This window comes from Cervus canadensis, chromosome 4, assembly GCF_019320065.1.
Source record: "Cervus canadensis isolate Bull #8, Minnesota chromosome 4, ASM1932006v1, whole genome shotgun sequence".
Lineage (NCBI taxonomy): Eukaryota > Metazoa > Chordata > Mammalia > Artiodactyla > Cervidae > Cervus > Cervus canadensis.
This window is the reverse complement of record NC_057389.1, coordinates 68,370,739-68,383,072: the sequence shown is the minus strand read 5'-3', so window position 1 is coordinate 68,383,072 and position 12,334 is coordinate 68,370,739. Positions and strand designations below refer to the sequence as shown.

At 40.4% G+C, this 12,334-nt stretch overlaps 1 protein-coding gene across 2 annotated transcripts in view; it reads right to left on the bottom strand.

Moving 5' to 3' along the window:
• The window catches only part of COL23A1 (collagen type XXIII alpha 1 chain), a 376,188-nt gene that overhangs the window by 346,170 nt on the left and 17,684 nt on the right, over positions 1 to 12,334 (bottom strand). For both annotated transcript variants that reach the window (XM_043465726.1, XM_043465727.1), the window contains exon 2: positions 1,631 to 1,697. In XM_043465726.1, coding sequence (XP_043321661.1) covers positions 1,631 to 1,697 — 67 coding nt within the window. The remainder of the gene's footprint in view (positions 1 to 1,630; positions 1,698 to 12,334) is intronic.

The window sequence follows — 12,334 nt, the reverse complement described above, 5'->3', positions numbered from 1 at the left end:
CAAGGAACCCATTTAACATTGGCAACTGCAAATATAAATAGCTGAAACAAAAACTTCAATATTTTTATTCCAATCTCTGCTAGTTCAAAATTTCAGAACACTGGCTACAACCCACATAACTGATTTCATGTTTCATAAATGCATTGTGACTCCCAGGTTTGTTTGTTTGTTTTCGGCCACACTGCTCAGCTTGTGAGCTTTTAGTTCCCCAAACAGGGATTGAACCTAGGCCCTTAGCAGTAAGAGTGCTGAGTCTTAACCACTGGATCACCAGGGAATTCCCGGTGACTCCTAGTTTTTAAAAATCTCATCTACATAATTCACATGATTTCACATCCATACAATACTCAGAACAGGGAAGGAACAAAAGGGATTATTTTATACATTTTGCAGATCAGCCAGAAATTCATTGATGGAACTGAAGTCTTTTCCCCCACTGAATTGCAACTTCTGACTTCCTGATCTGCTCATGATGTCATTACTTATCATGTCCTTTTCCATCCTATTAAAACCACAGAAAGAAAGTGAAAGTGAAGTCGCTCAGTGGTGTCTGACTCTTTGAGACCCCATGGACTGTAGCCTGAAAGGCTCCTCTGTCCATGGGATTTTCCAGGCAAGAATACTGGAGTGGATTGCCATTTCCTTCTCAGAGTTCCTATCAAAGGCTAGCTCAAGCTCAACTCCCACTGGGTCCCCAGAGACTGAATTTCCACAGCACAGGTCCACCTTTGTACAAATCTCAGGGCATCTCCCAACCTGGAGATAACAACCATCAGTAAGCTTAGTTTCTGGACCAGGTGAAATGGCTTCAGAAATGCCTGGCAATTTGTCTAATGGAAGGCATGATAGCAAGGAACAGGGCGCCTGGGTTCAGCTCCTGTGTTCTCTCACCTTGTCCGGCATGGTGAGATGTCTGGGAAATGTTATGATTTTTCACTCACTCACTGGCATTATACACTGTTCTATGAGAGGGTAAGTTTAAGCCCTAAAAACAGCGGGGCTGAGACTACACCCTAAATTCTCAATCATAATATGTACAGAGCTCTACTGAGGACAACCAGAAGACCCAATATGGATCGGGATTTGAGTCACATGGACTAAGAACCAACAAATCTCAATTCTAGTCACAGCCACCCTGGTCTATACCACCAAAATCCAAGAGACATGATTATTTGAACAAATCAGATCATGTTCACAGCTCCTTTCCTCTTCCTGTACCATTATTCCATCTGTCTTCCCCCTTATGTTTGAAACAGAGCCAAAAACACAACGTTAACACTGTGTGGATGGTTCATGCTTGTTTCTCCATCTTTTTTTCCTCCATCTTTAAAGAGGGATAGCTGCTACTTTCCCAGCATTTGAGCCTTTAATATTAGTCATCTCAAAGAGTTTTAGCTCCTCCACCAATACCACTGTCCTTATCTACCCAAGTCAGTTAATTTTGCCTGAATATTTATGACACACCTGCCACTGAAGATATAGGAAGAAAGGATGATCCACAAGGTACCATAGATAGCTTGAAACCTGAGATGATTCTCTTGACCATGGCTTTGGCAGTTTTGAGCAGACAGGAGAGAGAAGGCCATGTCTCTAGAAGTCAGGAGCCAGCAAGGATTGAACATCCACTTACCTGGGGGGCAGACACAGTCTGTTGGTGCTTCTCGAACTGTCCGGAGCTTGACTGGTCCCTCCAACTTCTGAATCAGGAAGAAAAGGGGGGAAAAATAAGGATGAGTTTCGGACGACATGGGGTAGAAGTGGAAAAATCAGCAAAAGCCAATATGTGAAAGATCTATAATGTTGGTGCTGGTGCTCTCAAGAACGGTTTTTAAAGGATCATTAAATTCTATAGGCAGGTTTAGAATGGGAGGAGAAACAGAAATAAACACTGAGCAATTACTTGGGAGTCCTTGAATAGAAAGTGGCAGGTTTCTGCTTTGTAACATTTTCAAATATAAATCCGGGAATGACAAAGGGACCTGCCGTCCCTGGTATGAAGACAGGAGGGCAGAGCAGAGGGAGGCCAGGTAGGGCCAATCAAAGCTTACTTCTGTAAGAGTTTTATAGTTTCTGGTCTTACATTAAGTCTTAATCTAAATTCATTCACCTTAATTAATCCACTTTTAGTGTATCTTTGTGTATGGTATTAGGAAGTGTTCTAATTTCATTCTTTTACACCAAAGCTGTCTAGTTCTCCCAGCACCACTTACTGAAGAGACTATCTTTTCTGCATTGTATATTCTTGTCTCCTTTATCAAAGATAAGGTACCCACAGGTGTACAGATTTATCTCTGGACTTTCTATCTTGTTCCATTGGCCTATATTTTTGCTTTTGTGCTAATACCATACTATCTTGATGACTGTAGCTTTGTAGTATAGTCTGAAGTCAGGAAGGTTGATTCCTCCAGCTCCATTCTTCTTTCTCAAGATTGCTTTGGCAATTCAGGGTCTCTTGTGTTTCCATACTAACTGTGAAATTTGTTGTTCTAGTTCTGTGAAAAATGCCATTGGTAATTTGATAGGGATTGCACTGAATCTGTAGATTGCATTTAGTATTAGAGTCATTTTCAATATTGATTCTTGGTGGAAATGTAAATTGATACAGCCACTATGGAAGACCATATGAAGACTCCTTTAAAAAGTACGAATAAAACTACCATATGACCCAGCAATCCCACTACTAGGCATATACGCTGAGGAAACTAAAATTGAAAAAGACACATGTACCCCAATGTTCATTGCAGCACTATTTACAATAGCTAGGATATGGAAGCAACCTAGATGTCCATCGACAGATGAATGGATAAAGAAGCTATGATACATATATATGATGGAATATTACCCAGCCATTAAAGGGAACACATCTGAGTCAGTTCTAATGAGATGGATGAGCCTATAGCCTATTATACAGGGTGAAGTAAGTCAGAAAGAGAAAAACAAATATTGTATATTAATGCATATATATGGAATCTAGAAAGATAGTACTGATGAACCTATTCGCAGGGTAGCAGTGGAAACGCAACATAGAGAACAGACTTATGGATGCGGGACGTGGAGAGGAAGGAGAGGGTGGGATGAATGGAGAGAGTATGGAAACATATACACTACCCTATGGAAAAGAGACAGCCAATGGGAATTCGCTGTATGACGCAAGGAACTCAAACCAGGCTCTGTAACACCCTAGGGGGGTGGAAAGGGGTTGGGAGGGAGTTTCATGAGTGAGGGGACATATGTACCCATGACTGATTCATGTTGCTTTATGGCAGAAACCAATACAATATTGTAAAGCAATTATCCTTCAGCTAAAAATAAATAAATTTTAAAAAAGCTTACTCCTAATAGCTATCTCTGATCCAGAGACCACCCCTATTGAACCTCAAGGAGCCCCAGAGCCCCCTTGGCTGCAGCCCCTCTAGCCCATAGGCTTCAGACCCACTGGCTTAGGCTCAATGCAACCTGATGATATTTTCCTTCTTTCTTACCTTGGCCTAGGAAATCTGGTTTAGTACAATTTAATAAGAATCTCTACACACGCCCAGCCCTGTGCTATATTTGGCTGAAGGGAAAAGAATTACCATAGACATGTAGTCAAAAGTCACAGCTCTGCTACCATGACAACTCACAGTACAGCCCTGGCTTAATCATCACCTGGTGTGAGGACTGAATTATTGTCCCTGCTTCACAGACAGGTGACACAAGCTTGAAAAAATTAAGAAATTAATCCCCAATCCCATATCTGGATTTAGGGGAGTTAAGCAATTGACCCATAATCCCAAAACTAGCCAAGACTTGAGTCTTGACAAGAATATACAAAGTATTAACCTTTTTCTTGGGGAGAAAACAAAACAAAACAAAATAACTTCCTAAACATAAAGCAAAGCAAATTCCAAATTGTTAACTTGAGTTAAAAATGCATACCACCACTAAAAGGGTTACTGAAGGTTCAGACCTTAAAATGTAATTTTTCTCAACAATAAAAATTAAAAAATGCAAGTACAAAGACCTGGAAAATAGCACAGCACACAAACTAAAATGTAATTTTTAAACCACTGTTTTAGAGGAAGTAAGAAAGGCACTCTCAGTCTTGAGCCCTTGACCACCAGGCCTGGAAATTTCACATAAGAAGGGGCTAGACAGGGAACTCCCTGAAAGTCCAGCGGTTAGGACTCCTCACTTTCACTGCTGAGGGCTTGGGTTCAATCCCTGGTTAGGGAACTAAGATGCTGCAAGCCATGTGGCACAGCCATCAGTCAATCAATAAATGGGGCTGAACAGGCCAGCACCAGGAGCCTGAGATAAAAAACATAATCAGGGTAGGCTCTGGTCGCTACAAAGCACTTTTCAAGTTCCACCTCCACTCTAACATACTAGCCTCGCCCTCACTTTCCAGATGGGCCACAAAGACTGACTGGCAAGAGCTGGAGTTAAGGTCAAGGTTTTAGAGAACTGGAGGATGTACGATTATGAACCCCGTGATAAAGGTGTTTGTGAAAGCAGTACCACGACAAAACTTCTCTATCCTCCCCACACCTTTTTAAGTGCCATCCCCTCCCTTCCACCAACCAAAGGCCTTGGCTTGTCCCAGAAATCGGAACTTGGCTAGGCCTCTTAGCCCCAGGTCCTCAGCTCCAGACTCCCGCCTGTCACTCACTCCTGCTCAAACCTGAGGCCCTCTGCCTAGAACCGCCCACCTGGCTCAGAGCCACCCTAAGAGCAGCCCGGGGTGGCGGAGAACCCAAAGAGGTCTCCCCAAGGCTGTCACAGTCTCCGACCAGGTAAGCGACACCACCAGCAGGAGCAGATGCCACTCCCACCCCCAGCTCACCACGTGCCCTGGACTCCGAAGCATCCCGGCCACGCCCATCCTCACTGAACTGGAATGCTACAGAAGCTGCCCTGATGCAGGCACAAGATCAGGACCTCAGAACTCACTTTCCCCTCACTGTACTTGCAGGTACTATTACAGATTTCAAAATTCACTTGGATAAATAATCCAGCCTTTTAGTTTAAGCTAGTCAATTTGAACCAGAAGCTCTCATCTGTTTTTATCATTTCTAGAAAGACTAGAAACTACACCAGTTTCTTTTTTTTTTCCAGTAACAAAAGCATTTAATGCTAAAACACAATTTGCTTTCAACAAGTGCCATCACATCTGGGCAGCTCCCCAACGGGAAGGAGACTTTATCAAATGCTGATAGGAAACACAATTTCTTTTAAGCTACTCTTATCTTCAGACAAAAACTAAACAGAAGCCTATTGAAGAGAGGGGGGAAAAATGTATTGTTAAGGCTAGTAGATGGGATCATAAATAACTGATTGAGTTTTTGTTTCGTTATTTTTTCTAACTCCTTCTGTGTATTTGTTTTTCTGGATTAGATGATGAATCTGCAAAATTTTATCTCTTAGTCCTCTACTCTTTCCTCATTTTAGAGTCCCTAATTCTGGAGTTGAAACAACCTGACTAGGAACACAAAAGTGAAATGTCTGTATTAGAAACCCAATCCCATAATCTTTATTTCAATGCCTTTTCTTTAATTCCTGAGAAAATCTTTTGTGTCCTGTTTTGTAAAAATGACTCAAAAGCCTCAACTTTTTACATGTACCCCAGCATCTGCCAACAATATGGTCTTGGTTTTACATATGCAAACAAGTCCTAACTCCAAAAGTAAATAAAGAATGAATTTCTGAGAAAAGACTCAAGACTTTGGGAGTTCCCTCCAAAAGAACTGAGGACAACTTGGCGTTGGGGGAAGGGGTGGTGAGAGTTGGGAGAAAACTAATCAGGGAAAATCATGGTTTCCAAATTTTCAGATGGTAAAATTTATCGGTGATCTATTGAAGCATTAGTCTCAAACACTTCATCAGTTATTTGATCACACCCCTGAACAGCTGCCTTTTGATGAAATAAAGATTAATATACAAAAGGGATTACATGATTTATTTCTGCAAAATGCTACAAATAAAGCCACAAAGGCATTCCTATCCTTTGACAGAAAATTCCTACTCTAGGAAGTATATCCCAAGGAAATTAATCATTAGGAGCAAAAAAATTATATTCATGATTTGCTGCACTGCAAAACAGTGGGTATATTTTAGTGAAGGATGATGAATCCCCTTCATGAAACTGTCATATCTTCATGAAAAATCATTAGGAAGACTGTGTAGCAACACAGAAAAATGTTCATGATACAATAAATAATGTTTACATCTGTGTAAAAATGCAGCCATGGGACGGCAGCAACTACCAAAACATCTACCCACTTGGGTGTAAGGATCACGGTGATTTACTTTTTAAAAAGTTTTTTCCACGTTGTAATATCTTCTAAGTGGAAAAAAAAAAAATCCTGGGGAGGAGAAAAGCCAAAACGAAGCCCTAAAATTTGCTTGCCTAGGGCAATTTTTGAGTGACAGACATGATTCCGTCTTCTCAGGAAGCCCTAATTTCAGGATCAACCCTGATAAAACACACAGGCACCACAAACACCAGAGGAAGGCTTGCAGAAGATCAATGTCCTGCTATAGTCACATCCTCTCTGCCTTCCTTCCAACCCCTGTAGGGAAGGGCCCATGGGTACATTCTTATAACCACCAGCAACTCAAGAGAGCAGCATATCCTGGCCTCTTTAACAGTCTTTTTTAACATTCCACCATGGTCATGATGATTTTGGTGATGATAAGGTAACAAATATAAAGTATTATTACCATCAAGTTTATTGATTACTTATTATGTGCCAGGTACTGTGCCCTACAACTGTTATCTTACTGAGTCCTCCCAAGAACCCCATGAAGATAGGACAAGTTTTAGACTCATTTACAGATGAGAAAATTAAGACTCAGAGGAATGTAGGCGTCAGGACTGGACTTGAATCCTGGTATCAACTAACTTCAATCACAAAGTAAGACAACCTCTGTTTACAAGCACTTTTCATGTCTAGTAAAAAAGAGTTTCTATAAAAAATCCAAGCCATACAAAATGACAGAGACAAAAAAAAACAAAAACAAAAACAAAATGACAGAGACAGAAACTAGGTCAATAGTTGCCAAAGGTTGAGGGAGCAGGAGGAATGAAGCACAAAGAGACTCATGGTGGAGCTGTGAGGTGAGAGAACTGTTCTGTATGGTGCTGGGATGACGGATATACTCCATGCATTTGTCAAAAACTATTGGACCATACATCACAAAGAGGAAACTTTAATGGATACAAATTTTTAAAAAGTTGACTAGGATGTTGAAAAAGTCCAGGATGGAATGCAGGCTGAGACAAATTAATGTAACTATATTAAAATTACATGATATAACCTCACTGAAAGTCATTGGGAAAAACGTGCAGCTGACCTAAGTCACTTTGCAAAACAGTGTTTCAATTGAGAACTATGGGCTGAAGACCAAAGGAACTGCCCATAAAGGCAATACTCTGGTAGGTATAATTGTTTCACACAGGGGTATAGGGTGGCAATTTTGAAATCACTATGCATATATATTGGAGTTGAGCAAATAAGTAAACTATGGGTAATGAGAGTCAGGTTTCTCACTGTCCGAGAAAGAAGTTATAAATAAGCAAAGGGGGAAAGCTGAAATGAACAGTGTGGTGCTGGATTAGTCAGAGACATCACTATGAGGTCATGCTTATGTTATGCACACAGATGCAGAGAGAAATAATTACAGTTATGTGAATATAAAAGAGTATACGTGTATTCTTTGTGCCTTTGCTGTCTGCAGAGAAGACCTACAACCAATGACACCCTAGTAGCAATAAGCACATTCAGCACCCAGATCTTGGTTTCTAAACACCATTCTCCAATGAAAAGAACCATGACTCCTTGGAGTCTCCTTGGAGACTGTTTCTAGAGCCAGGGCAGGAAAAATATAAGATAAGCCTGGAGTATCTTGTAGTATCAAAAAATAAGGAAATGCTTTAAGGGTGGGTAGGGCAGGTACATCAAAGAAACAAGAGAAAGTGAAAGAATTCAGAATGGCCAAAGCTGGAACAAGTTAAGCCACAAAATAAATGACGTAGTATTGAATTAAAATCTAAATAAAAAATTAAATACCCATGAGTCCATACTGATATAAATGACTGGATAAATAAACAAATAGGGGAAAGAGACAAATCTTTCTTACAGAAGAATTCTAAGTAATATATGTAGATACTTCTGTCCCCAGGAGGTAGAGCTAAATTCTCCTCTCCTTGAGTATGGCCTGGACTTAGGAACTTACGTCCAAAACGTAGAGTAGGAAAAGGAAAACAGTAACTTTATAATGGAGAAATCTAGCATATACCACTTTAATCAAGTGATCAAGGTTAATGTCAACAGTGATGGGTCATGTTGACATCACAGGCCACTGACATGATGTCATGACAGTGGCAATCCACCCGATTGGTATTTCCCCAAACACTGAGAACTCAGTCCAATCATGAGAAGCATCACACTAGCCCAAACTGAGCAACATTCTACACAATACCTGACCGATATGCCTTCAAATTGTCAAAGTCATAAAAAGCAAGAAAAGACTGAGCAGGTGTCATAGATCAGAAAAGATAAGACAACTAAATGCAACGTGGTCTCCTGGATGGGATCCTGGAATAGGAAAAGAACATTAGAAGAACAACTGGTGAGAAGATCTAAATGCAATCTGTGGTTCACTTAAAAAATGGGTACTGATCCTTGGTGGTCCAGTGGTTAAGACTTCATCTTGCAATACAGGAGGTGCAGGTTGACTCCCTGGTTGGGGAGCTAAGATTCTAAGATCCCACATGCCTCAGGGCCAAAAAACAGAATGTTAACAATAGAAGCAATATTGTAACAAATTCAATAAAGACTTTTAAAAAAATGGGTAGCAGAATTACAGTCACTTGCCACTGATTACGGCTCAGCTGGTAAAGAATCCACCTGCAGTGTGGGAGACTTGGGTTCAATCCTTGGGTTGGGAAGATCCCCTGGAGAAGGGAATGGCTACCGACTCCAGTATTCTGGCCTGGAGAACTCCATGGGCTGTATAGTCCATGGGGTCACAAAGAGTTGGACACAACTGAGCGACTTTCACTCACCACTGATTAGAATATAACTTTGCTATTTTCTATAACAGATTATTCTTTTTTAAAAATTAAGACAAAACTCACATAGCATAAAGTTAACCATTTTAAAGTGAAAAATTAAGTAGCCTTTAGGGAATTCATGACGTTGGGCCACCACCCCTTTTATGGAGTTCCATCTAGTTCCAACATATTACCATTACTCCAAAAGGAAATCCTGTACCCATCAAGCAGTAGCTTCCCTTTCCTCCCTCCTGTTAGTCACCAATCTGCTTTCCATGTCTATGGACTGACCTAATTTTGATATTTCACATAAACAGAATCACACAACACATAACCTCTTGTGTCTGGCTTCTTTCACTTACCAAAACGTTTTTCAGATTCATTCACTTTGTATCATGTGTCAGTACTTCATTCCTTTTACAGCTTAATAGTACTATAGTACTACATTTGTATATACATACCACAGTTTGTTTATCCACATATTCTGTGATGATCATGTAGGCTGTTTCTACCTTCTGGCTATTGTCAGAAGTGCTGCTCTGAACATAAATTTATGTGCATATACTGTTTGAATCCTTTAAAATTCTTTTGGGTGTATATCTAAGAGTGGAATTGCTGGGTCATATAGTAACTCCATATTTAACAATTTGAAGACCCACCAAAATTTTCCACAGTGGTTGAACCAATTGACATTCCCACCAGCGGTGTATGAAGATCCATCCTCACTAACAGATCCTAATGGATGTGAAATGGTATCTCATTATGGGTTTGACTTTTCATTTCCCTAATGACTAATGATGCTGAGCACCTTTCCATGTGCTTGATGACTATCTGCATATCTTGTTTGAAGAAATGTCTGTTCAAGCTGCTTGTCCATTTTTAAATTGGGTTGTTTGTCTATTGTTTAGCTATAAGAGTTCTTTACATATTTGGATACTATATCCTCATCATATATATGATTTGCAAATATATTCTCATAAAATCAATCCATTCTTGATCAGAATTCTATCTCCAACTGAACCACAGTATGAGAGTGTGACAAGCACCCTGACAACTGGAGGTGATGGGAGAGGTCCATGGCTTCATGCTGGCCCTCACATGAGTCTTTCATTTTTCACATTCGTTTTTATTGAGATCTTTCTAGATGAATAGTAGGTTATTGTTACTCATGAATTTGACCTGGTTCTTTTTAGTTAATAGCAATCATATTCATTTTCCATGGTTGCATAACAAATTTCCACCAAATCAGAAGTTTTTGAAACAACAAAAATTTACTATCTTAATAGTTTATGAGATCAGAAGTCTAGACACAGATGAACTTGGTTCTCCGCTCAGGGTCTCAAAAGGCTAAAATCAATGTGCCATCTCAGTGTTTCTGCACCTCTGGGTCCTCTTTCAAGTTCATGTGGTTCCTTGTGATCTGAGGCCTCCAGTCCTTGCTGCTAGTTCTTGCCATGTGGTCCTGTCCACAAACCCTCTCATGCTTTAGGGAAGGGTCCAATCTTTTTTAAGGACTCACCTAATTAAATTAACTCAGACCCACCAAGGATAAACTTTTAAATTAACCCAGTTAACTGATTAGTAACTCAATCATAGGTTGAGTAACTCAATTTTATCATCATAATCACAGGTTCTGCCTACACTCCTGGGGAGGGAATTATACAAAGTGCGTACAACAAGGAATGGTAATCTTAGGAGCAATCTTAGAATTCTGCCTTCCAGAGTATTGCATCACATTTAATTTTTTACTTTTGACAAATGTACTATGGTTATGTGGGATTTCCAAGTAGTGCTAGTGATAAAGAAACCACCTGCCAATGGAGGAGACATAAAAGATGTGTGTTCAGTCTCTGGGTTGAGAAGATCCCCTGGAGGAGGGCATGGCAACCCACTCCAGTATTCTTGCCTGGAGAATCTCATGGAGAGAGGAGCTTGGTGGGCTACAATCCATAGGGTTGCAGAGTCGGACACAACTAAAGTGACTTAGCATGCATGCACTGTGGTTATGTATGCACGTACAATGTTTCTGGTGGTGGTTTAGTCACTAAGTCGTGTCCAACTCTTGTAATCCTGTGGACTATAGCCTGCCATGTTCCTCTGTCCATGGGATTCTCCAGGCAAGAATACTGGAGTGGGTTGCTATTTCCTTCTCCAGGGGATCCTCCTGACCCAGGAGTTGAACCCAGGTCTCCTGCATTGCAGGCAGATGACCAACTGAGCTATCAGGGAAGCCCACAATGTTTCTACACACAATCTAAAATTATTCTAAAAAATCTTTAAGGCTATATCACGGTTTTCTTCTTCTAGGCAAGATGGAGTAGGAATGATTAGATTTACCTTCCTGCCTAAACCAATGTCAAAAATCCAAACAACAACAATAGAAAAAAATCCCACAAACAAAAAAATGAAGCAATGGTTTTGAAGGTATTAAGATAAAGCAAGGAAGGCGAATGATCCTCAAAGACACAGGAAAAAAAAACTACTCTGGCTTCCTGCCTGGAAAGAGTTTTCTAGGCTGTGGCACAAGAAGAAGAGATACAGGTGGAAGCTGGCAGCTAGGAGTCCAGGGATACCAAGGTAGCTAGAGTTTGCAGAACAAAGGGCCTGGTAGGTGAGAGCTGCATACAGAAAACCATGGAAGCCATCAAGCATCTTCACTGGGTATTCAGCAGAGGGCACATGTGTGTGAAGAAACAACCTGAGGCAAGGAAAGGATTAGCGGGAACAGTGCCCAGCTCTCACACGGGGCTGGGAAGAGCACCAGTTATGCCATTGAGCAGGGTACCAAGAAGGGTCCTGCCTCAGGGGTAAGGGATAATCAACTCTACACTAAATATAGCTCTGACTCCACCTAATGGATCTTAAAAACAAAACCCCCAAAGATTCAACTATTTTCAAGTAACAATTATGACCTAACAAAGCTCATGAATATTGATAGAAAAATAAAAATATCCAGCACCTAAAGAGGTAAAACTCATAATGTCTGGCATATAATAAATTTTCAGCAGGAAAAACAGGCCCCATAGTAAGGAGAAAAAAATCAGTTAATTGAGAATGACCCACAACTGCCATAGCACACAAAGATCTTAAAACAAGGATTGGAACTGTGTGGTCTATGTTCAAAAAGTTAAGTGGAGACATCAAAGATAATAAACAACCTAAACTGAAATTCTAGAGATGAACACTATGAAGTCTGAGATGGAAAAGAAGACAGAAAGGATTAATGGAAGATTAAACATTGCAGAGGAAAATATTAGTAAACAGTAATAGAAACTATCCAAAGTGAACACAGAGAGA